This window comes from Zingiber officinale, chromosome 9A (genome assembly GCF_018446385.1).
Source record: "Zingiber officinale cultivar Zhangliang chromosome 9A, Zo_v1.1, whole genome shotgun sequence".
Lineage (NCBI taxonomy): Eukaryota > Viridiplantae > Streptophyta > Magnoliopsida > Zingiberales > Zingiberaceae > Zingiber > Zingiber officinale.
In genome coordinates, this window is record NC_056002.1 from 53,605,452 (window position 1) to 53,632,820 (window position 27,369).

General features: G+C 38.5%; 2 protein-coding genes and 1 long non-coding RNA gene across 3 annotated transcripts; 2 read left to right on the plus strand and 1 right to left on the minus strand.

Moving 5' to 3' along the window:
* Positions 1-495: 495 nt before the first annotated feature.
* Positions 496-891, plus strand: LOC122021276. The gene is made up of 3 exons (XR_006122493.1): positions 496-580; positions 678-733; positions 806-891. It is a non-coding gene; the product is annotated as an uncharacterized LOC122021276 (long non-coding RNA).
* A 76-nt stretch (positions 892-967) lies between these two features.
* On the plus strand, positions 968-1,803 carry LOC122019216. The gene is made up of 4 exons (XM_042576709.1): positions 968-1,066; positions 1,143-1,210; positions 1,549-1,636; positions 1,720-1,803. Exons 1-4 carry the CDS (start codon positions 968-970, stop codon positions 1,801-1,803), a joined length of 339 nt encoding a protein of 112 aa, XP_042432643.1.
* A 4,441-nt stretch (positions 1,804-6,244) lies between these two features.
* Positions 6,245-10,340, minus strand: LOC122018533 (laccase-4-like). Its single transcript, XM_042575871.1, has 6 exons — positions 10,142-10,340; positions 9,912-10,063; positions 9,602-9,846; positions 9,369-9,497; positions 6,839-7,807; positions 6,245-6,586 (listed from the first exon to the last, which is right to left on the minus strand). Exons 1-6 carry the CDS (start codon positions 10,256-10,258, stop codon positions 6,456-6,458), a joined length of 1,743 nt encoding a protein of 580 aa, XP_042431805.1. The 5' UTR covers positions 10,259-10,340; the 3' UTR covers positions 6,245-6,455.
* Positions 10,341-27,369: the final 17,029 nt, after the last annotated feature.

The window sequence follows — 27,369 nt, forward strand, 5'->3', positions numbered from 1 at the left end:
ATGTATATGACAAAGACTGAACTCAAAAGTGTTGCAATATAATCTCTCGGATTCATCTCATTTGAGGCCACAACCACCAGATCACAGAAATGGGCTTCTACTTCAAGTCTCACACGCTGACCTCTTTCTTCCTGCTCTTAGCATTCCCAGCCTTCACTTATGGATGGGGAATTGTCGGCCACCAGATTATTTGCCAGATTACCCAGGATCGTTTAAGTGAGTCAGCAGCTGCAGCGGTTAAAGAACTACTCCCTGCCTACGCAGAGAACGACCTAAGCACCCTTTGCTCTTGGGCAGATACAATCAAGTTTCGATACCATTGGTCGTCGGAACTTCACTACATTGATACCCCTGATGATCTTTGCACTTATAATTACAACAGTTAGTGTTCATGCATGCTTTGATTGTGTTTATTCTAGTCCATACAATATCGTTCTAGTATTAGCAATGATATGTTGTTGGTTATGATCAGGGGATTGCAAAGATGAAGATGGCGTGAAAGGGAGGTGTGTCTCAGGTGCCATCACTAATTATACTAATCAGCTTCTCACCTATGGAAGCTCTGCCGATGAATCACAATGTAATTAATATATCAAAGATAGTTTCTATGTCCTATGTTATATTGATATCATTTCTACTTAATTCATTTCCTCTATTTTTTTTTACCTGTAATCTAGATAATCTCACTGAAGCACTTCTATTCCTTTCTCACTTAATGGGTGACATCCATCAGGTAGAAGAGACTATTTCTTAATTGCTTTCTTCAGTTATTTGCACCAACTGATGTCGATTCGGAATTGTTTAGCCTCTTCATGTAGGATTTACTTCTGATAGAGGAGGAAATACGATCCCAGTGCGTTGGTTTAGAAGGAAATCAGAGCTCCATAAAGTAGGAATTTGGTTTATTTTTTTGAAAATCTCTTTCACCATTTTTCACACTAATTTTCATGTGCGGATATATGCTGCAATGCAGGTCTGGGATAAAGATATTATTGAGACAGCAGGAGATCGATTTTACGACAATGTTGTGGAGGAATTTCTCGACGCACTCAAACAAAACATCACTGTGAGATAATTTTCCGTGAGTTTTTTTTTTGATGTCTTTGTGTTAGTTTTGATTAAAGCTTTTAGTTGAACAACAGGGAGAGTGGTCTGATCAAGTTGTGAAATGGGAGAAATGCAGCAATAACAAGGTCGCTTGTCCTGATGTGTAAGTAGAATTTGCACTCTGTGTTCATTAGAGAAACAACCCAGTGCACAAAATTCCTCTTGTTTCCTTAAATTTGAACCAGTGATTACCAGGTCATGCGACAATAATTTTACCGTTGCACTTAAGCTATGAAATGAAAATGATAGGGGATTGCAATTCTAAGGAAGTAACTTCTTACACAGTTGGGATAGAAAACCTAACATCAATCTGACTTCTGGTGACAATTCTGTCTTGTATGATCATGACTTGCAGAGGTAATGGTTAACTGAATAACTAACAGATATCACTGATCATGGAGACTATAATCTTATGGAGACAAATTTACTTCTATTTTTCAGCTACGCACTCTTTGATGGTGATGGACATCAAGTGCCTCAAGATCTAGTGGAAAAAGTTGGTAAGGTGTTTGAAACCATTCTGGAAGAGGTAAGTTCTTTATTAACCTTATATTTGCAGTGCTGATAACTTGGAAATATTTCTCTTGTGAAATGACTGTTCAACATTTACAGGCTAACAAACTCAGGTATGAAACAAATGAAGACATGTCTATAGCACAGGCTATTAAGCTAGTCATGGAGAGGCATTCAATATGATGCATTATTAATGCATGAATTAAGTCTACTTTATGAGATTTCAGATTTTTTTTATTATTCATAGGCATTTAGTTTAGATCAAGTGACATTTCTTTATCTTCTTCTTACAGGTGGAGTTTGAAGGATTAGGAGAATTAAGAAGCAAGGATGAAGAAGATGAAGGATTAGGAGAATTAAGAAGCAAGGATGAAGAAGATGAAGGCATCTAGTTTATCTTCTTTCTTTATCTATTTGGTCCACTTCGATCCAAGTACGATGCAAACATGGCAAGGATGAAGAAGATGAAGGATTAGGAGAATTAAGAAGCAGTGTTTTGTTACTCTTCTAGTGTTGTACATGGTAAAAGTAGTTCAAATGATCTAACTCTTCAAAACTGGATATCAAGATTAGGATGTTGTGTTACTCTTCTAGGATTAGGATGTTGTGTTGTTCTACCTTTGTTTTAATAGTGTCGTTGTCATTTTGTTGGCTGCTTTTGAAATTTCTTCGGAATGTTGTAAATATTATTTTCGAATGTTAGAAAATTATATGTTAAATTTTATTTACAAATTTAGTATTTTGAATGATTTATAATACTAGAAAATTGTATAATAAATTTTAATATTTTTTTATCAAAAAAAGACAACGGTTTTTCACTGTTGTCGTAAATAGGTTAAAACTGTTGTTGAAGACCCTGTTATTAAAGGTAGACGCTCAAAGACAACGGTGAAAAACTGTTGTCTTTGAAGGAAAAGACAACAGTTTTTCACCGTTGTAAAAACTGTTGTCTTTGTCTTCAAAGACAACGGTTAAAAACCATTGTCTTTGAGTACCCCCTTTAACAACACAGCCTTTAACAACAGTCAGAAAGGGGATACGACAACGGTGAAAAACCGTTGTTGTAAGGCTTTTTTCTTGTAGTGAAAACTTCTTCCATTAACGCTGAAAGAGTGAATCGAATACAAGAATGAAGAGAAGTATAACAACTCTACACTTCCCCTATATAGCAATTAAAATAAATTAAATGCAATTCATTACCCAATACAAAGAATGAAGAAGTTGAAGTGAGCACAAGTGTTGGGCGGAGCAGCATTGTAGTAGGATTGTAGCATTGTAGACGTCTTGAGAGCAATAGAGATTAAGCGTAGAAGTTGTGTATAATGCATTGTTCGACAACATCTTTTATAGATGATCCAAGGAGCCTCCTTCACTTGGAGATGTCTCCGATCGATCTAATCTTCATCGAAGGCAGTGGCTTTTATCCACGCGGAGGCACCTCCGATCCTTTCCACTGGAGGCACCTCGGTTCGCCAAGACTTTATCCTTCGCGATCTCAATTCTTATCTACACGGGGAAGCACCTCCTTCTATCTGAGGCACCTCTGCACCCCTAGCACAAAGGCTTCGGCCAACTACTCCAAGGTGCCTCCAATCCAATCAAAACGCCTCGGATGAATAATATATGAGGCTTTGACCTGAGGTCAGTAATAATATTTGCTTACATGTTGTAGACCATAAGTGCTGCAATAATATTAGAATAAGGATGTTTTTAATTAAAAAATATAATAAAGTACTATTTTAATATTTTTGGATAAAAATCAAAGCGCATTCTTTTTTCATTTATTATCAAAATAGCCATAAATCTATTTTTATTCTTAAAAAATACTCTTATTTGTTTTATCTGGAGCGGCTATAATTTTGTAGTCACCAAAATATAATATTAACTGATATGGGTTATAAGGAGCGGATCCGTATAATAATATGAAAGGGGATATAAGTGGAAGAAAGAAGAAATAGGGAAGCTCGGGTGAGATAAATACGCTCGGTAAGCAAATCCCGATCGAGAATGTAGCACCGGACAGACTAAAACCGACTAAGAGCATGACGCATGTAGATATGCTCGGCAAGCAAAGCTCAACTGAACATGGAGTACCAGACGAACTGAAATAGGCAAAACATTAGCACGCACACGCATGCTCGGTAAGAAAACCTCGGTCGAGCATGAAATTCCGACCGAGAATATAAGCTCGATGGAGAACGCAAGCTCGATGGAGAACGCAAGCTCGATTGAACTAAGAAACGGACAAAGGATTAGCACATTCAGATACGTTCGACAGTCAAGGTCTGATCGAGCATAAAGTGCTGGTTAAACTAAAGTAACAGAGTGTTAATGAACCTAGGAACGCTCAGCAAGCAAAGCCCAACCGAGCTTAAAGGTATGCATTTCTAAGTAATCTCTATAGTCGGCCAAGCAAAGACCGATTGCATAGCATGAGGCTCAACGTGATTCGATAGGCAAAGCCCGATCGGGCATAAACACAATATAAATATAACACACTCGGTAGTAGAATCCCGGCCGAACATGAACATAACTCGCTCGGTAATATAATCTTGGGTGAGTGAGCAAACATATAAACTAAGATTGTCAGAACGGGCTCGGCTTGGAAATATCCGGTCAATTATAAGCATAATACGCTAGGTAATAGAATTACAGGCGGGCATATTCTCCTAAGGCTATTAGTATAACAGGAAATTTGGTCGGGTATAAACAACCTTATTATACCCTTTACATATACTTGACCAAGATTAGCTTAACAGAAAATATTCTCAATATACAAATGCATCTGCTATATTAATGATATATGAACAATAAGTGATCACATGACAATCTGTTTCATTTGACGGGAAATATTTTCTAGAGACTTCTGCAGGTGAATTAAACAACAAAGAAAGTACATCTAGGGTAAAAAAAAGATTTCTTGAACTATTATTGCAGATGATGTCATCTCCTAACAAACTCTAACGAATCGGGGTCCACCTCATGACTGCGGAGGTTATATGAGGTGGTATAAAAAGGGGAATCCTCTCCGCTGGTAAGGCAAGGTGAACATCATCACTCAAACCGTAATTCCACTTCGGTGTTATTGTTCTTCTTCCTTTTGCTTCATCTTCCAATGAGAGAACTGACTTGAGCGTCGGAGGACCTAGCTAGGGATTCCCATTCCGGTCTTAGGTCACTAACGTTTTGTTGACGGATCTCGTGCAGGCGAGGTTCTCTCTAGCAGATCTACTTCGCCGGAGTTCTTCTTCGCCAGACCCATTTCACCGGACTTCATCTTCTTCGAATCTACTTCGTCGAAGGTTTCATTCTTCAGATCCACATCACCGGGATCTTCTTCATTAGCCTTCCTCGTCATCCCTAGGAGTTTTGCCGGAGATCCACCGCATCGGAGCTTCTTTAGATCCTTGGGATTCATCTTCTTCACCATCTTCATCCACCAAAACATCAGCGCTTCATCTCATCAGATTTAAACATAATCATTAACTAATATTAATATTAATTAGATTTGAAGGTTGATATTATAATAATTATAATATAGTATTATATTATTATAAATTATTGATTAAAGTTGGAGTATCTATATTACAATAGTTATGAATCTATTTTTGAAAATAAAAATGAGCCGAGTTGAGAGAAACACTTTTGGCATTTTAATAAAAGAGGTACTTTTAAATTTTTGCCCAATATTTTTTAAAAAGGTACTTGATTAAAGCGATGATAATAGGGGGCGTCCTTTTATTTTTTAAAATTCTTATTTTTTTAAAAAAACTTTATTTCGTTTTTTAATTTGTGATTTGTTTTTAATCTGGAGGATGCAAATGGATGTATAACAAATTGGTATGACATATACCTATCATAATACGATCATTAAGAACATCTATATCAGTTATTCTATCCAAAAATTTTATCTTAAATTTTGGATAGGATAATTAAAAATCCTTTGCATCAGTTACCTTATCCATTTCCTAAATTTAGATTTGATGAATAATGATTCTCTAAAAATTTAGGGAATGAAACCTCTATCCTAAAAATAAAATAATATTTCTTTTTAATCTTTCTCATTCCACTTATTCCATAAATATAATAATAAAAAATAGAATAAAGAGAAGAAAATAATAAAAAATTAAGGAAGATGAAAATTTTAGGGTATTTGATGTAGTGTTTAGTGAAAAATGATTATCTAAATTTAATAAAATGAATCATTTACCCTCAATTTTAGAAAGTAAATTTTAGAAGTGGAATTCTTATTGATACTGGACGGAAAGAAAATAAATTTATGGATGGAATTAAATATATAATATTTATTAAAAAATTATTCAATTATTAGAGAACAATCAATATATTTTTAATGTTGAATCAACATCAATTAAAAAAATAAAATATTAGATTAAACTTTAATGTTAAGATAATAGCTATGAATAATTATCTCTTGGAAAAGGTAGAAGAAGAGGATGGGACATATAATATAATGCATTAGAGGTAAAGGGGAGATTATGATCTTTTTTAATTAGTTTAATTAAGCAACCAATTATTTGATTTGTTGTGGAAATAGAATAAAATCTGATTTATTAATCAATTATTTTGTGAAACTGTCAATATTAATAATTATTAAATTCAAGGCACAATTCGACATCTTATTAGATAATTCGAAAACCATCAAACTTTTGTGCTTAGGTTTTTTCCTCCTCCATCTTCCTGCACCACAAACACACATCTAAATGAAAGGAAAAGCACTACCCGCATAAGAAGTGCATAGAAATTTTAGATGCCAACTTAATTAGTCGCAAATTAATTAACTAAGAATTGATGATTAATTTATCCATCGATCAAGATCAACATCTCGGGAGATCTGACGGCGGAGGAGGCAACTTTTGGCTCGGAAGGCTCCCATCGAGTACCAACCAACCCATCTTCAAACCCCAAGTCAAATGGGTCTCTATGTGACAATGCATGAGCCACACTCCTGAAATTGTAATCGATTGTTTAATGATATAATATTTTATTCGGTTGTTTAACCAAGAAATAGAATCAATACTAAATCTATAGCAACAACTTTAGACTTGTTTACAAATTGCGCAAAAAAGGAGTGAGCTAATGATCGAGGGTTAAAATGGTAAGCGTATGCGGAGTTTAGGATGTAAAATGAATATTTCTTGAGAATTCTGATAGATTTAGCGGATAGGTCCCTTAATTTTCGGTAATTTCGAATTCGTACCTGGGTTGTCGGCTAAAAATCGAATGGCCACCCAACCGCCGGCCGGCACGCCGACGGTGTTCCTCTCAACCGGATCCACCAAGTTGAAGACAACCGGATGGTTGTCCTGGTCGAAGTTTCCGGAGCCCTGCCCGACAACGAAGAAGTTGAATCCATGGAGGTGCAGCGGATGGCTCTCCGCCCCGAGAATGTTCGTGTCCTGCATCACCACCTCCACGCTGGTGTTGAACGGCAGCACCGCCAGCCTCGTCCCGATTTTTACGGCCGTGTTGTCGTTCGGCGGCGCCTCGGTGTAGTCGAACGGCGCCGCCGGTAACTCGGGGAAGTCCTGCGTGTAGACCCCCCTCGACCGCTTGAAGTAGTGCGCCTGAAGCAGGGCAGTCGCCGGCGTCACGAAGGAGATGTTGTTGATCGCCGCCGCGAACATGGTGTCGTTGGTGGGCCCCTGGCACGTGGCGTTCGCAGGGCAGGGGAGGGTCCCCAGCCCCACCGTGAAGAAGAATCGCCTGACGGCGTCGCCGCGGGGGACCCTCGCCGGGAACAGGGGAGTCGCCAGGCTGCGCAGCTTCCTGGCGAACTTCGCGGCGAAGGAGGTGTCTTTGAACGCCGGCAGCGTCGGCGCCCGGAGGGGGAGGGCCTTGTGGGAGGCGGCGGTTTGGTACTCGTACTCGAGCTCGCCGGCGACGGTGGTGTTGTCGTATGTGCCTCGGCGGGCGGTGGAGTAAGGCCTGGCCTCCATGAGGAAGGCGGCGTTGGGATAGCTCGGCTTGGTGCGGAGTAGGAGGTTGCTCGTTTGGCCGGGGGTGATGATGATGACGTCGGCGTCGAAGGGCTTGACATAGACGCCGTCGACATCGACGACAGTGATTTTGTGGTCGGCGACGCTGAAGAAGAGCTCGTCGTTGAGTGCGGCGTTGATGAGGCGGAGCATGTACGTCTTCCCTGCCTTCACCTTCAACTTGAACGTATCTAAACATTTTTGGGGTTTAAAGATTATCGAGTTCAAAGGTTAAGCGATAAATTCACACATGGTGATAACTGATAAGGTTTTATTTAGTACAGTCAACCTTACTTGGAAGGTCAGTACAGTGGCCTTTTTCTCGCCGGTCCCTTTCAGGGCCAGAGATAAATCAAAATAATTACGAAGGAAATAAATCAAGGTAATTAAACTGCACGGGGAAGAGGGGGTGAAATAAGGATTCCAGAGATTTACGCCTTGTTAATTCTCAGGTTTAATCTCTGAGTAAACTAATAACCACTTATCAACTATATATATATATATATATATATATATATATATATATATATATATATATATATATATATATATATATATGAATCTGATATCTTGCGCGACTGTGCACATCGCGTAGGATATCAGTTTTTTTTTTTTTTTTTAATTATTTTTTAAATTTTGAATTAAAAAATAATTAAAATATTTTTTTCAGATTTTATTTTTAGGATTGATGTTTCTCAATTGGGTTATAATTTATAAGTTATATATTTTTTAAAGATTTTATCCCTAGGGTTCTCAATTGTGTTATAATGTTTAGTAAAAAGAAAAATTAAAAATGAAATAAATTTAATTATTTATAGAGTATTGTAATGTGTTTAGGGGATATATTTATGTATTAGGGATTTATATAAATAAATATTAATTTTTTTAATTAAAATTTTAAAAAAATAATTGAAAAAAAAGTCGGATATGCTGCACGTGCACAGTCACGCACTGTGCGGCGCACAGCATATCACGACTATATATCTATATACACCATCGATCTAATTCTATAAAAAAAATTTATTAATTATCAGAGTAAATTTAAAAAGCACATATGAGTCTTGATTGATAGTATAGTAGCACAAATGATTCGAACATTCTGAGCGTATATTATGTCTTATGTGAAAATTGAACTCTCGTTACATGAGAACTCATCCTATTTTTTATCATCGCACCATACCTTAGGGGTTTCTATCTACCTAAAAATTATAACAAAAGATGATTTAACTCACCCCGAACATCCTTGAAAGCTTATCCCTAGGTTAGGGAGGTAAATCCCAAGGTCAATTTATACCCAACCGCCAATAAACTAGAGGATGAAAGAAATTTATTTTCAAGTGCAAATGTCCATCGAAAATCAATCTCTATCCTATTATAATAAACTTGTCACCCTCTCACTTTGGCAATGTATTGGTTGATTTGTAATAGATATTTTAGCATACAAATATTCTCTAGTTAGGTATGGATGAATGATGAATTATTTCTTTTTGTATTTTTACGTTATCCATCCGAGTAACCTGAGCATAGGGAATGTGCCACATCTTTATCATTCTTTCGGACTCAGCAACACCTCAAACTAAGAGACCTCAGTTCAACTCAAAACCTTAGTTCAACCATTGTTGGACGAACGATACAATGTTAGAGTTTGACGATCAACATAATCGACATAATCCAAAAGCATTAATTTAATTTAGGCGATTATACTAGAAGTTTACTCTCCTTAGCATTGATAATTAAAGTCTTAATTGGTACCTTGATCTGAGCAATTGTACAGGGGACCAGGTAGGCCATTAATAGTATAGGCATCCGAAACATTAGGCCCTCCTCCGCTTTGAAGAGCTTGGCTAATGACGGCCTCTGTGTCAGCCTTCCACCACTCCCCTGAATATTAAAGAACCTTAACTTATAAATTTTCTCCAAACAAATTATTATTAACGTGAGCTCAAACATTTTAGATCAATAGTTATAACGATTAGCATGCGTACCCAAGATGATAGGGACTTCCTTGTAGGGTTCGGGGAAAGGATAGGGCACCCCAATCTTTGGGAGAATAATAAGAGGGCCATAGAGGGTAGCCCTAAGCCATGAGATATGGGCGTGCCAAAAAAAGGTGCCTCTTTGTCCTATAATAGTGAAATCGTACACATAGCTTCGGCCGGTTTGGATTGGGCACTGAGTCACATAGGCTGGTCCGTCGGCCCACCCACTCCTTAGTTGTCGAATACCATGCCTGAGACATATCAAAAAATTAATGGATCGACTAACTCATTGTCTAAGGACAATTGGTGTCCATACCAGTGAAGGGTGATGTTGTACGTGACATGGTTGGTGACTTTGACAACAACACGATCGCCTTCCCTCACGATGAGCTCTGGCCCCGGGAATTGCTTGTTCACTGTCACAATGCTCTTGGTGCTACAGAGCCGAGTCACTTTGGCCATTTGCACCTGCAATGGAACACATACATAGATATAATGCATGACCAATGCACATATTAAACAACCCAGGGCGGAATAGACAAGTACATTGAACTCGAAGTGCCTGATTTGCTCGGCTACTATGGCACTTGGAACAGCGATAGTCATTAAGTAGGAGACCATTATTAGGAAGGAAAGGGAGAGCGGAAGAAGAGAGGATGCCATGGATGAGACCTCACGGTGTGCTGTGGAGTTGAAAGAGTTGATAGATCCACACTATATAAATAAAATGAAGACTTTTGTTAGGTGGATATGAGGTCCACCAAGTTTTTAAGTGTAGGCAAATTAAAGTAGCTACTCGAAGCAAAAGATTAGTTTCTATATATAGAAGACTCTAAGATCGTCAAACAGTTATCGCGCTAACAACTCGTATAATCTTTAGCATTATTCTTAATTAGGAACCTGGTTGAGTCATTATCTCTAGACTTTTTACAACTAAACTAAATTGTAGGTGGATTGAGGGGTTGGTGGTGGAGCAAGAGCTAGGGAGGTTAGAACCAACTTTAGTCATCTTCGATCTCGATTAGAGTGCAAATTACAAGGATGGTAGGTTTGAAGTTTGGCTATGAAAATCATGCGGTAGCTAAAAACAGGAGTCATACAATTGCCAACCATTTCGATTAGACATAGTTTTCTATTACAGTTGGCAATTATGCGGCTAATACTCGTAACTACTGAAAGGGTTACGATAACTAAATATAATTTTATAAATTTCCAAGTCACTTTGAAAGTTTACCTATTAGGGAAGATGGCATTTTATTTTACTTTAAGACCTTAGTATTCAATTGTAATAAAAGATGATTACATTTACTTTAGACATTTCTCACAATTCATCCAAGGATTATATAAAGATAGATAAATTATGAAATCAACTTATAACTCATCACCAAATAACAAGGGGTTAAAACCTTAGCATCCAAGTAGTGAGGACGATCAATAATATGAATTTTATTTACCAACTTATATCGTACCTCTTCGATGAGTAATAGACCTCAAAATTAGGTAAATATATCAATGTCTAGACATACCATTGAAGGTCCATTAATGACAATGACAATGACAATAACGTGACGAAACCTAATTTTGAGGGAGGGCGTTTCAACCCATTTAAAACATTTACAATAATTTAAAACTATATTGTCTATTCTCTTATGTTTCGCATATCTTTCCGAGGATAGGGACAACAACTAAAATCTCGGGTAGCCTTAACCAAATATCCTTAATCTATTTTATTTTCCTTTGTGGCCCACAGCTATATCTTACTACTGAGGCCATCGAGACTATGACACAATAGAAAGATATCTAATTATTATTCAGATATCCCAGATTTAATTTTTAACTACGATGTATTTATAAATAATTTTCTTTTAAATGAGATTCACAATTAAAAATATTAGATTTCTGGATTATTCACAGTGAGTACTTTTCAATTTATTCTGATTTTTATAAACTTAATCGGCCATCTAAACTCAATATTATCTGACCTAATTAATTATACTCTACTGTTGAGATCGCCTCGTGTGGCATCCGCTACGTTTTTTCACTGTGATCCAATCGTGTGGGTATAGATATAGTTAGGTATGTCAAAAGTGATGAATCAGGTCAGTTATGGCTTGGGTCCGATCGACCCATTTTCTTAATGTGTTGGGCTAGACATGACTCATGAACTTTCAACTCTCCACAAGTCAAATGCTACTAAGCCAAGTTGACGAGTAGCGTCGATGGCAGCTTAAAGTTCCTAACTCCACACAAACTTGACATGGACCAAGCTAAGCAGGAATTAAAATAGATTATATGAATGTCATTAGTGAAGTGTAATACTTTATCGTTATCAAATACGATGAAAAAATATCACTATAAGAAAATCAACATTCACTAAAAAAAAATAGTTTTACCGACGAAATTATCCGTCGGCCTTTCGTCGGTATAATAGGTTACCGACGGAAATATAGTTGTCGATAATCGATTTGTCAGAAAGGTCATTACCGACGGAAGGTCTTATTTCCATCGGTAATAATATACCGACGGACCATAATTCCGTCGGAAACATTGCCAGAACAGTGATTTTGGCCAGGGAATAAACTACCGACGGAAGAGGTGTTTCCGTTGGTAATTACCAACGGAAGAGGTGTTTCCGTCGGTAATTACCGACGGACCATAATTCCGTCGGTAATTATCGACGGAAACACCTCTTCGATCGATAATTACCAACGGAAACACCTCTTCCGTCAGTAATTACTGACGGAAAAACCTTTTTCCGTCGATATATCGATCTACCGACGGAAATAGGTGTTTCCGTCGATAGATTTTTCCGATATTTACCGACGGATTATGATTTCCGTCGGTATTCCGTCGGTAAATTAAAAAAAAATTTCCAAGTTCTATCTGTTTTGGCAATTTCCATATATACAAATTCCAAATATACAAACCATCACAAATATAATTCACTACAATCAATCCACACAAATATATATAATCCACACAAACATATATAATCCACACATAAATTAAAACATTACATTTACACAATCCACAGTTAAACAATCATAACATTCTAACACTTAATTGATATATATATATATATATATATATATATATATATATATATATATATATAACAATCACATATAAACAATCACTTTTACACAATCGACACTTAAACAATCACAAAATCATAACAATTCATTCATATTATTAGAAACAACTATAATCATTTAAAACAAACTAAACTGAACAATATATCATAGTGCATATATAAATCCTGTCAAAATGATACATACCATAGTGCAAAGTTACATAATACATACCATAGTGCAGAGTACGCAAAATAATACAAGAATGAAAGATAATGCTAGAAATCCTGTCAAAAGACAAATATCAAATGATCATGTAGATATATAAATAAACATTTTTGCATATATGTATATCGAATTTTATTTATAATAAAATGATACCTGAACAAAAAATGAGCATATGATCATATGAAGAGCCAGTATGTAAATAGAACCGAACGTGACTCCTGAAACATATATTAATAAAACATTTAGAAATTAAATGACCATATTATACCAAATATAAAAATGGAATAAATATATTACCACGGTCTATCTTTGATAAATAAAAAACTAATAAAGTGTAATTGAACATACCTCAGAAAATGCTAATCATCACCCGCTGATGGATCTTGAGTCTCCTGTGACTCAGAACCATGTGACCCCTGGGTGAAATTAGCCGCGATCTGGCGCATCTGGGCCATGAGATCATCATTACTCTTATCATGTTCGGCTCTCCTCTTCTCCTCATCAGCTCTCCTCTTCTCCTCATCAGCTCTCCACTGATCCATATCGGCCATCCTTTGATCCATTGATTTCAATTGAGTGTGCAGTTCTTGATTTTCACGTCTTAAGGACTGTATCTCACTAGATGAAGAGGAACTAGCACGATCGGCTGGATTTCTCAGACAATCAAATGCAACTTTTGCTTGAGAGCCCAGGCCGTAGAGGGTAGAGTTTTTTGTCCTTCCACCGACAACATCATAATAAATCTCATTTAGAGCGTCGGTGGATAGAGACTGTGAATCTTCCCCCTCTACTAATGGCTGAGATGCTTGAGCCACCCTTTCTGTCATTTGTTGCTGTAAACAAATAAATAATATCTAATTTAATCAGTATTGCTGACTACTAATTAAGATAGAAATGAACAAATGTAATAAAGTTAATAATCTTACATGGAGAGTCTGAGATCGAGAATCAACAAATGATCCATCCTTCTTATGGGTCTTGAGAAAGACCTCCATACATGTGGGCTGTCGGGCAAGCTCGCGTTCCCACATATAAAAAATTTTTGGATAAAATTATACAAGTTTGCTAATAAATACATAACTTGTTATAATGTATAACTTTAAATTTTACTCACCAGATCCATGGTATGCTCTACAATAGATCTGGATCCTGACGTATGCCGAGCGGTTCCGGTGCTCGGGCCACCTGGTTCTGTATTTCTATTTTCGTTTGTCTTTTCAGCATTTGCCTGCCATCTTTCTGCAGCCCAGGTGGTCGTCCATGCACTCCATATCGCCTCGGAAGCATACGCAGGTCTAACGCCCTTCTTTCTCATGTAATACATATGGTCTCTGTATAGTTTGGCACAATATGTATTCCGTGTAGATTTAAATTCTTCTTCATGTCCATCCTCCCATGTATACATTTTATGCAATTATAAGTTAAGCATTTAAGTTAAGTGATAACTATATTAACTATAATACCAAATATATTAAATTTACTTATCACAAATTCATTATAGTAAAATAGCTTCATCTCTTGGTCTACATGCCTCCATGTAGTACCAGACGCGCTAACTCGTTCTTTGAATTTTCCCGTGATATATGTGGCAACTCGGTGGCCATCTGGAGTGAACCTGCACAAAATAATATTAAGTTAAGAGAAATCAATTATATATTAACTTGAATTAATATAATAAAAAATACGTACGAGTCCCCGACGATAAGGACCTTGAAGCCACGTGGTGCTATAGGCTGCTGCTCTGCCATAATGATATCTGTAAAACAACATTGGAACACATAATAATAAGGTGATGAAAACATGATAATAAAATTACAATTTAATACGAAAGCATAACTTACTTGATGATTACTAATTATAATACTTAATCATCGTTACCATCTGACTAATCAACTCTGTACAGTTTCTATGTCCTCTTCGCTAGATGAGCTTAGTTCAACTTCATACTCACTGTTCGACATCTCTGTATCATCAATCTCTTCGTAAGTGACATTAACATCTACAAGTAATTGAGAAGTAGATTGGAGTTGTAAATCAACTAAATGTCTCTCCACTTCATCATTCTGAAATGCATCATGATTTTGAGGAGTGACTGTGTTCGGCATCTCTATGGTTGAGCGAGACTTGATTCGACAAACAGACAACCATTCACTAGATCTTCTTCTCTTCGTAGGGTATTCAAGATAGAAAACCTGACCCGCTTGTATCCCAAAAATGAAAGGCTCAAATTTGTTGAATCTTTTGTTTGCATTAATCTCAGCTAAATTATAATTTGGATGAATTCTAGTACCTATTCTTGGTGTCGGATCATACCATGAACAGTTGAACAACACACACCTCTTTATTGGTAATGCAGGATATTCAATCTCTATGATCTCCTCAAGTTTACCATAGTAATCAAACTCAGTATTATTGTTGTCCATAGATCCTTTGACGCAAACACCAGAATTATAAGTTAATCTCTGTGAATCTCTTTGTGCCACGTGAAATTTAAGGCCATTAACATATTAACCAGAGTATACCTTAATTTTACGAAGTGGGCCTGATACAATATTCATTATTCTATCATCCTGCACATTTGATATTCTACGGTCTTTCACCTATAAAATATAGTCCACATATAAATTAGGACACCTATTAATAGGATTGAAGGAAAAATTTTTATAAATTTTGTAACTTACATATATTTGAAACCATAGTGCAAATTCGGTCTCTAACTTTTCAGCTACCTCACTTGCAGCAATTGATGGATTTTGTATATATAGTTGTTGTTCGTATAAGCTGGGAAAGAATGTAATTATATAAATATTGGGATATCAAGAAAGATATTTAAGAACGAATAATTATTTACTTAGAGTAGTTAACTTACTTTATGTATGGTTTGACCTCTTCATAGTTTAATAGTATGTATGTTCTTGTAGCATGATATTCATCTTCGGTTAACCATCTAGAACGTGATGCACTTATTGATTTACTAGGAAATTTGAAAATAGAAAGCATCGATGGGTCTATCGGCTGAACATCATCAGAATTTCTAGGACATTTGCGGTGTCTTATTTGCACACTATCATCAAAATAATATGAACAGAAAGACGAGGCTTTTTCAACCAGATAAGCATTACAGATTGAACCCTCAACTTTTGCTTTGTTATGAACATTATTTTTTAATTTCTCAAAAACCGTTTAAATGGATACATCCATCTATACTGCATAGACCCTCCTATTTGTGCCTCGTATGGTAAATGCACTGGTAGATGTTCCATTGAATCAAAAAAACTAGGTGGAAATATGCGCTCCATCTTACATAATATAAGAGGAATGTCTGTTTCTAGCCGAAGCATATCATCCATCATAATACATCTCGCTGTCAAATCTCTAAAAAATAGACTCAATTCAGTGAGTGCTTGCCAAACATGTTGAGGAAGTAAGTCATGGAAGGCTACTGGAATAAGTCTTTGCATGAATACATGACAGTCATGACTTTTCATTCCAAACATCTTTAATCTATTCACATCCACGCATCTAGCCATATTTGAGGCATACCCATCTGAAAATTTGATTTCTTTAAACCAATTGCATAAAGCTTGCTTACCATCTTTGTCTAATGTATAACAAACTTTCGGAAATTTGTTGGTTGTTTCATCCTGATGTAACTCTGGTCTATTAACTAGTTCCTTTAATTCTTCACGTGATTTTGCAGTGTCTTTAGTGTTAGCTAGAGCCCTAGAGCCAATCATTTGATGATTGTATTTTGGACTTGTTGTATCATATTCTATATAAATAAAGGCATTTTTTTGGTTATTATACTTACTTGTATTGGTGCCAAATAAACTAAGTATAATAACGTCCTTGAGTAGAAGGTTCTTACCTATATCAATCGATAGGTTGAATTGATAGTGAGATGATATAGGGAACACTACTCTAAATCATTCCTAGTCGAGTATTAATATTCAGGGACAATGTTAATGCAATAAGACTAGCATGTAGGTCAACTCGATGACTTGATCTCACAAGTCATGGATATAGAGATATCAAGTTGACACATGGGTATACATTAGAGAATGTATACTGAATGACCCGCCATGAGAAAGTATCATGGATCGTTATATGAGTGTCATATACTTTCTCATGTAGCTATTAGTATGACTACTAGTCCTTAGACCTGAAGTCACCATGGTTCCCTACATAAGGAGTTATGTACTTTGGTTTCGTCAAACGTCACCCGTAACTGGGTGGACTATAAAGGTGACTACTTGGCATGTAACAAGTTATGCGGAGGGATGTGAGTGATGTAGATCGGATCTATCCCTCCTATATGACGGGAGAGACATCGGTATTCTTGATAGAGTGAGACCACGAAGTGCATGACCATGCCCAAATGAGTCAATATAGGATATTGAGCTCATTTGATTTAGTAAGTCTACTTGGAGTTCAAGATTTAGATTGATTAGAGGATGACACGGTCTATGCCTCACATTAATCAATCTAGATGTCTAGGATAGAAGGACACTTGTCATATATTGTGAGGAGTCACAATTAGTAGTCACAAGGTGATGTTGGATCTCAACATTTCTTGTAACTTGGGTAGCAATGATGTATTGCTAGATGCCGCTCATTGCTTATGTTTTTAAAAGAGTTTAGAAACATTGCCAGTGTTACAAGAACCTATTGGGTCACACACAAAGAACAAGTGGATGGAGATTAGGTTCATATGATGAACCAATTGGATTCAGATTGATTTAAATTAGACTTATTGAGTTAGACTCAATTATATTCAATTGTTGAATAAGTCTAATTTAAATTTGATTCATTAAGTCAATTTATATTAATGAATTGAGATTCATTAGATTGAAATTGGCTTGAATCAAAGAATGAATTCAACTCAACATGGAAGAGATTTGGTCAATTTTGACTTGACCAAAATGGGAACTTGAAACATCAAGTTTGACTTGATGAATTGCCACTTCATGGAGGATGACTCATCCTACATGGCAGCCACATCATCTCCACCTCATGAGGTGTGCCACCTCATGGAGGTTACACCTCCCATTCCATTTAATGTGGCCGACCACATTAAATGGGGAGGTTACATGTGTGTGGCCGGCCACACTAATGGTGTAGGAGGTTTCATTTTGTGTCATTCAAGTGGTGTTGAATGCTTCTCCTTCCTCCAAGCTCTCTTCCTCAAGCTCTCCCTCTCCTCTTCTCTTGACCGAAAGTTTTCAAGCAAGAAAGAAGGAGAATGTGTTTGAGTTTAATGAAGAAAAGGTAGAGTGATTGTCACATAGAATTCTCTTATCTATCTTTTCTTTTCCCAAATCCTACCCGAGAGCCCTAGAAAGTGCTAGCACACTTGGGGTACTCTCTTCTCCATCCTTGAGTGTTAGAGAACACCTCTTGTTCGTGTGGATATCACTAGAGAGTTGTCTACGTTGACAACTTCGAGATCCGACGTACCTTGGACTTGCGGGATTACGAAAAGGGCACGCATCAAAGGTATAAATGGTTTTTCCTTTGTAGATCTACTGTAGATCATTGTTTGAAACTCGTACTTGTTTTTCGAAAGTTTTTCTTCACACGGATCCAATGGCTAGGGTGATTCGGGGTTTCCGCGACGCGAAAAAACGGTTTTCGCGGCCCGAAAAACCCAACATTTAGTTCTTCCAGGCACGTTCATCACAGTGTTGAAAATATTATCGAAGAAATTTTTCTCAATATGCATGACATCCAAATTTTGTCTAATAAGTAGATGCTTCCAATATGGTAGCTCCCAAAAAATACTTCTTTTCTTCCAACCACACTTACACATCCTAACAATGTATTTATTTAACTCATCGGAACCAGGTTACAATACTGGTAGAAATCCATAACTATCTATTTACTCAATGATTTCTTCACCTGAAACATGGGCTGGAGGAGATTTTCTCACTACAATATTTTTTAAAAAGAATTTCTTATTTCGCCTAAAAGAGTGATCAATTGGTAAAAATTTACGGTGATTATCAAACCAAGATACTTTCCCACTGTAAGGTAATGAAAATGCATCAGAATCTGTCATACAGTGTGGACAAGCTAATTTACCAGCCGTGCTCCATCCCGACAACATTGAGAATGCTGGAAAATCACTGATTATCCATAATAATGCAGCATGTAATCTAAAATTAGTTTTACTTGCAACATCGTAAGTCACTGACCCTACATTCCATAATTCATTCAACTCGGCAATCAGAGGTTGCAAGAAAACATCTATCTTCTCTTTTGGATTTGTTGGACCAGGAATAAGTACTGTAAGGAACATAAATTCATCCTTCATACACATCCATGGCAGTAAATTGTACGATGTTAATATAACTGGCCAAGATGAATATTGTTGCCCTGACTGACCAAATGGCTGAAATCCATCGACGGAAAGTCCCAATCTCACATTAGGTGGTTCAATTGCAAACGAGGGAAATAAAGCATCAAGATGTTTCCATGCAGGGCAATCACAAGGATGACATATCAGCGCTCCATCGTGCTCATGTTCATGATGCTATATCATGTGGCAAGCTATAGCAGTAGATGCATACAAACGTTGAAGTCTAGCGGTTAACAGAAAATAATACATGACTTTCTAAGCAATGTTTTTCTTCTTCTGCCCTGGTATACGAGTTCCATGCTTATAATGAGGGTGTGTACAGATTTTGCATTCATATAGATCGTTGTCTTCATTCCAAAATATCATGCAGTTGTTTATACAACAATCAATTTTCTCTACAGGCAAGCCTAAACCTTTGACCAATTTCTTTGTATTGTAAAAACTATCAGTCATTATGTTATCAGCAGGAAGCAATTCTGACATCAATTGACATATGTCATCATAGCATCTTTTTGAAAAATGATGTTCTGCTTCATATTCAATAACTTAGCAGTAGCTGATAACTGAGAATGACCAGAGGAAATTCCTTCCCACACTTCTCTTTCACTAGCTTTTAACATTTCATATAGTTGCTGATATTCAGGTGTTGGCGTTTCTTCTATATTGGAATAATCAACTGTAGCATTCATCGCATCGTGAACCATTGACTGTATTGCAATATCATTAGTTGAGATATCAGGAGCAGTATAAGTTGTGGCAGATGACGTCCCACCAGAAGGTCCAATTGATTTATACACATAAGGCTCCCCGTGACAATACCAATTATAGTAATTTAGTACAAAACCATTTCTACATATGTGAACCTTCACGATATCCTCATCACGAAAAGCTCTATTCCTACATTTCTTAAGATTACACGGACACCGTAACTCATCACCATTCATACATTCTGGATGACTCTTAGTAAAGTTCACAAATTTTTCAACTTCAGCAATAAAATCATCCATATAAACTCATTTTCCAAACGATTGTACATCCAAGCTTTGTTCATAGACATTTTAACCTTAAACTAATAAATTGAAAATTAACAAATATTAACGTACAAACACATTACAAATGAAATAACTATATTATGTTATAGAATAATATACGAATATATCTAAATTAAACCATGCTAAATAATATCAAGTACAATTTACTAAAATATACCTGAAGATGTGTAGGTTAACCGGAGAAGAGCAACAAATGCTATCTATTTACAAAATAAAAACACCTTAATACAAAATTTTACTAAAAATTAACAAGTACAAAGCATAAACTATTACTACCGACCAACACAGTAGTGTCCAACGCAGCAACGATCACCAAGGCAGCGTTTGGAACAGCCGGCTCACAAGCGACTTGATGTCAGCCGACACAGCGGCACAGTGGCAACAGCGGCCACCGCCAAAGTGGCTAGCGCCCCGCTGGCGGTCGCCACAGGGGCCAGCAGGCCGCTGGCGGCCGGCACAGATGGCCAGCGCCGACCGCCACAAAGGGTAGCAGGGAGAGGAAAAAAAACGAGGGAGAGGAGTTCTTACCGGCGAAATCAGGGAGGAGGAAGAAGCTGCCGCCGCGCGCGCATGGAAAGAAAGGAAAGGCTAGGGTTCTTGTTTTAGGCGGAGTTACCGACGGAAACTATTTTCCGTCGGTGGAGCAAATTTTTTTTTTTAAAAATTACATTTCCGACGAAATCTTATATTCCGTCGGAAATGGAAATAATACCGACGGAATTTTTAATTCCGTCGGTGATTACGAATATTACCGACGAAAATTGTTTTCCGTCGGTATGGTCGTCGGTAAAACTGTATTTTTCTGTAGTGATTTAATAACTGAAGATTCAATTGTTAATATATTATTAAATGTATTTAGCAATAAATTAGCTATTGAATTGGGAATTGGTTAGTTTTTTTTTCATTCTTCCCTAATTTCAGCGAGCACATATAATCGATAGCACATGATCATATCCAAAAATGATGAAGACAATTAGTTAAGAATGTGGCTCATCAATTGATCTTATGAAGACTCCATTCCACTCTGCAAAATCAAGAATTTCAGTATCAAATTAGGGAAGGGATCCCCGGTATTAACCCCTCCGACACTTAAGTCAGTCATCAGAATAGTAGAAAGATGGCAAAGAACTGTAGCAACAACAGAAGCTTAAGCACAAATAACGTATACCTCCACCGGTGCATGGACCCCCCCTTTATATAGTGCTCTAGCAACATACATGCACGCTCCAGTAACAAACGTTTTTCTAACTGTCCTATGAAAAGACACGTCCAGAAAGTCTATTTGACATCATTCCTTAATAGGGCGTGAGAATCTCTGACATGACAGTGGAAGCTTCCGTTGTACGATTTGTCTGTTGACCATGCCCTGCTGTTAGCACCACCAATTTCCGAAAGGATACAATCAGCTATGCAAGGGGACCCACTATTTGGTCGAGTGAGAGAGCCGCTCGGCACAAATTCCCCGCTCGGTTGATCAAGGTTGTTCTTCTCCATGGTCGCTCGGCTCAGTAGGTCGTTCCTCGCCCGGCCGGACAAGCGGTCCGGTCAGACTATACTTCATTTGGTCGTCACAGTTGTGAGCATCTAATGTCCTCTCTATAGTTGTCCCTGCTAGACAAGCTATCTGCTCATATGAGCCTCCAGGCCAATCGGACCCTTCAGGCCCGGTCGGCCGTTGCCACCCGCTCGGCCAACTTTGGTGACCCGACGATTTCCTGCATTTGATTGCCTTGACTTTAAGATTCATGTTGTTTGCTGTTCTCGCCTTTGACTCATACTTGGTGGGCTCCTTTTTCCATTGTATCACAATCTTTTTTCTCAAGTCTAATCGAAGGAGGTTGTAAGTCCGATTGACTGGACGAATAGTGTCTTTGGTAACTTCCATGGCTGATCAGACATTCTCAATTTTAGAGCAGCCACTCACTTATGGTGAATACTGTAGGGGATCGGTGGCCGGCTTGAAGGGGGGGGGGGGGGGTTTGGATAGACGACACCCCCAAATCGATTGCTTCCTACAATCGTTAGTATGTGCAGCGGAAATACAAACTAACTACAAATATTAAAGCTAAACACTAAAGGAAAGAAAAACAAGCAAACCGCTAACACGTTCGTTTAACGTGGTTCGGAGATTAGGGCTCCTACTCCACGGCGTGTCCTTGAGGTGGACGATCCCGATCCATCGGTGGATTAGCCCTCGACAAACTCCGGCTATCTCAAGTAGCTCCTTGTGGGTAGAGAAACCTCACCACAACACTCACAAACACTTGATAACAAGTAGACTACTAATTAGGGTTTACCACCACTAATTTCATCAACTATAACCAAGCTTCCAAGCTAGGCCGCGAGTTGAAAACCCCGCCTACCAGTCGACTGCCAAAACATGCAGTCGACTGCCCTCTGTGGAAATTCGATCGTTACATCCCATCGGCTCGATACCAGTCGACTGTTAAAACTAGCAGTCGACTCCTCCACACTGACCGAATGAATAGAAGTATTCTGTTCGCTCCCAGTTGATTGCCCAGTCGACTACACCAATCGACTGCTAAAACATGCAGTCGACTGCTACAGTAGCGCTACAGTACTGTTAAAGTAGCGCTACAGTACTACTACAGTAATGCTGCAGTAAAACCCTAAAACTAGGATTTTACTCCGAGTACAATCTCTCGTGCACTCGTACCCTCACCCTTATGACTCACTTGATGCTTCTTTGCAGCATTGACATCTTGTCTTCAAACCTACTTCATTTGGCTCACGTCCCTCAGATGCATTCAAGCCCGTGGCTTGTCCCCAATGCCATCTTTCGCGTATGCCTCGAAGTCGCTTCCCTCGGCCCTTGTCCTCGCTGCCTTGTCCACGGTCCCTCGGATGCTCCATCCTTCACGGGGCCCGAAGCTATCAACCTGAGTCACATGTGTATCCTGCAGTCCTGCACAGCTCAAGTACACATATCAAATAACAAGAGTGAACCTAACTTAAACTCTTTGCCCAAACATCAAAACACATGGTCGCACGGACCATTGGGATTGCTCCAACAATCTCCCCCTTTTTGATGTTTGGCAATATGTTTAAGTTAGGGAAAACAAATAGCAAATAAACATGCTAAAAACAATGACTTACGATGCCAAGGCTACACACTTGGACTTATTCCGCCGAATGGACTTACGTTGCCAAGGCTACACACTTGGACTTACACTGCCGAATCAAAAACAATGCAACATGCATTTAAACCTACCCAAGACTCCCACTATACCTATGCTCCCCATTGAGCTAGGAATTTTCACAAGGCTTTTTAAGAATCTATCCCAAGGCTCCCCCTACACCTATGCTCCCCATTGAGCTAGGAATTTTCCCATGGAGATTTTTAAGAACCTATCCCAATGCTCCCCCTACACCTATGCTCCCCAATGAGCTAGGAATTTCTAATAGGGATATTTAAGAACCTATCACAAGGTTCCCCCTACACAACGACACTAAGGTTTTCCCAACTAAACCTTACTTCTCCTCCTTTACCTAACATCCAAAAAGCTTTCCAACAATATCCCAATTGTTGAAAACTTATCATCCAACTGACCCTAAACTCATGTATTTATCCCCCATGGTTCCCATACATCTAAACAAGCTGACCCGGTCAAAATCTAGTGCTGAAAACACTTTCAAACTAGTATCAGTCGACTGCAAGAAGTACCAGTCGATTGCCCTTATCGAAATGAACTTAAAGAGACATTTTGTGCTCAAAAATACTGTTATCAGTCGACTGCTAACTGTACCAGTCGACTGGTACATTATTCATGTAAAAATCAACCTTTTCTAGCCAACTTCAGAAATGCGCCAGAAATTCCACAGACCTCCAAAAATTCTCAAATTTTGTGGAGAGGTCTATTTTATTAATGCCTACTTGGAAAAAATATATATATAAAAAATATATTTATCACAAATCCCAAGATTGACACAAAACACAAAACTAGCTAAAAAGTTCAATTGAACCTTGACCTAAAGTCCTAGTTTTGGCTTCCTCTTGATGTATTTGCCCATACTAACCCATAACGCATCCCTAGCATTGGTTTATATGACATTTATACATCAAAAACCAATTATCATACTATATGACACTAATGTCATATTTTCAAGCATGAAACACAACCCATGTGTGCCAAAATCCCTAGGTTTGAGACTCAAGTCCGTCTCCAAACCACTTGACACATTCCATGGCTCCTCTAGACTCCCAAGTAAAACTCACTTGAGATCCATTTGTCATGGGTCCCAAATTGACTCTTAGAGCTCCCCCTAGAGCCCTTAACCTTAGCCACCTCCCTAGGTGACTCATCTACAATAGCTAGACCACATCGGTGCACCTCTGATGACACTTGGCCTACAAACCTAACCTTCTTAACCTTGGACACATTGTCCTTAGTTAACTTCTTCTTACCTTTAAATGACTTTCCCTTGCCATTTATTTGTTTCTCCTTGCTATAATCATATGCGACCCTAGTATATGACTTTCCCTTAGCATTAGAGACATTAGATCGGTATCCCAAACCCGATCTATCATTGTTGGGTCTTTGACTACCCAACACCATACCTAAATCCTTAGATCCAACATTGAATCTTTCTAGGGTTTTCTCCAATTTATCAAGCTTTGCATTCAAAGCTTGATTTTCCCTTTCTAGGTTCCTAAACCTAGAGTCAACATGTCCACCATGGACATTCCTAGACCTACCCATTTTTCTAGGCATATGTCTCCCTTTCTTGGGATTAATGCCTTGGGTCTCCTTAGGTCTACCATTTCTAGAATTATCATGAATTGGTCTCCTAGGATTATGATCTACCTTTACCCTATTCCTATCATGATATTTAAAACCAAAGTTATGCATGGGTAAATAATAACAATTATTTCTAGCATGCATGGAGGAGTTTAAATTTGAATTAAACTTCAAGTTAGGATATACCTCCCTTACCCTTGAAGCTCCCCCTTGATTTGAGCTCTTCTTCTTCTTCTCCCACTTCTTTAAATGCGCAAGCTTCTTGATCTCCCTCTTCTTGGGGCATTTTGTGTGGTAGTGTCCCTTCTCCCCACATGTAAAGCATACAATGCACATTCTCCTTCTTTGAGCTTCTTCATTCCTACAACCCTTGTTAGTGTTTAAATTAACTTGAATGGGTTTAGGAGTTACCTTCTTCTTACCCAATGGACACCTATTCTTGTAGTACCCCTTCTCATTGCACCCGAAGATGATGTTGTCTTTTGACTTTGCTTCGGTGGAGGTGCTCACTAGGTTAACCTCCAAGACCTCTTCTTCGCTTGTCGTGGATTCTTCATCAACTCTTGAGGATGTGGATGATGTCTCATTTTCCTCATCCACACTTGTGGATGGCCTCTCTTCATCCTCCTTCTCCTCGGACGTGACCGAATTCACTTCCTCTTCTTCTTTTGATGTTGAATTGGTCTCCACATCCGATTGATCCTTCTTCTCCTCTTGGACCACTTCATCCTTTTCTTCGAATTTTTCTTCTTCATGTGTAGGCATGAGTTCTTCCCATTGAACCTTCTTTATCTTGCTCCGCAAATTGTGAGCATTCTCGTACTCACCTACACACCTCATCACATTAGAAGGCAACATATCAATTAAAATTGATATTACCTTATTGTTTGCCTCCGATCTCGAGGTTTGCTCCTCCGTCCAATATCGTGGTCGGAGCTTCTTCCCTTTCTTATCTTTTAGGACTTCGAACGGTTCCTTGATCACCATCATGGTATCCCAATCCGTGTTGAAGAAAATCTCCATCTTCATCATCCAATAGGTGATGTCCCATAAGACTCCGCCTTCAAACTTCGGCGGTTTAATCAAGCCGGTCATCTTCTTGTATTTGCTCTTCTCGGCGATTAGTTTGGTGAAGTGCGACCTCGACTCTGATACCACTTGTAGGGGATCGGTGGCTGGCTTGAAGGGGGGGGGGTTGGATAGACGACACCCCCAAATCGATTGCTTCCTACAATCGTTAGTATGTGCAGCGGAAATACAAACTAACTATAAATATGAAAGCTAAACACTAAAGGAAAGAAAAACAAACAAACTTCTAACACGTTCATTTAACGTGGTTCGGAGATTAGGGCTCCTACTCTACGGCGTGTCCTTGAGGTGGATGATCCCGATCCATCGGTGGATTAGCCCTCGGCAAACTCCGGTTATCTCAAGTAGCTCCTTGTGGGTGGAGAAATTTCACCACAACACTCACAAACACTTGAGAACAAGTAGACTACTAATTAGGGTTTACCACTACTAATTTCATCAACTATAACCAAGCTCCCAAGCTTTGGTTATATAGGCTGCGGGTTGAAAACTCTGCCTACCAGTCGACTGCCAAAACATGCAATTGACTACCCTCTGTGGAAATTTGACCGTTACATCCAAACGGCTCGATACCAGTCGACTGTTAAAACTAGCAGTCGACTGCTCCACACTGATCGAACTAACAGAAGCATTCTGTTCGCTCCCAGTCGACTGCCCGGTCGATTGCACCAATCGAGTACTAAAACATGCAGTCGACTGCTACAGTAGCGCTACAATACTGCTACAGTAACACTACAGTACTGCTATAGTAACGCTGCAGTAAAACCTTAAAGCTAGGATTTTACTCCGAGTACAATCTCTCGTGCACTCGTACCCTCACCCTTATGACTCACTTGACGCTTCTTTGCAGCCTTGACATCTTGCCTTCAAGCCTACTTCCTTTGACTCTTGTCCCTCGAATGCATTTAAGCCCATGGCTCGTCCCCAATGCCATCCTTCGCGTATGTCTCGAAGTCGCTTCCCTCGGCCCTTGTCCTCACTGCCTTGTCCACGGTCCCTCGGATGCTCCATCTTTCACCGGACCCGAAGCTGTCAACTTGAGTCACATGTGTATCATACAGTCCTGCACAACTCAAGTACACATATCAAATAACAAGGGTGAACCTAACTTAAACCCTTTGCCCAAACATCAAACACATGGTCGCACGGACCATTAGGATTGCTCCAACACATACTGTAGGTGCTTTTCGCATGAGTTTAGAGTCATCGCTCGACT

Bases quoted from the DNA above. Each gene is read 5' to 3' on its own strand.
- LOC122019216 (XM_042576709.1), top strand. From the start codon at position 968: ATGCAGGTCTGGGATAAAGATATTATTGAGACAGCAGGAGATCGATTT. The intron at 1,067-1,142 runs GTGAGATAATTT...GTTGAACAACAG, and splicing joins CACTCAAACAAAACATCACT to GGAGAGTGGTCTGATCAAGT. The intron at 1,211-1,548 runs GTAAGTAGAATT...TCTATTTTTCAG, and splicing joins AAGGTCGCTTGTCCTGATGT to CTACGCACTCTTTGATGGTG.
- LOC122018533 (XM_042575871.1), bottom strand. From the start codon at position 10,258: ATGGCATCCTCTCTTCTTCCGCTCTCCCTTTCCTTCCTAATAATGGTC. The intron at 10,064-10,141 runs GTACTTGTCTAT...GTTCCATTGCAG, and splicing joins TCAGGCACTTCGAGTTCAAT to GTGCAAATGGCCAAAGTGAC. The intron at 9,498-9,601 runs GTACGCATGCTA...TTTAATATTCAG, and splicing joins GGAAGTCCCTATCATCTTGG to GGGAGTGGTGGAAGGCTGAC.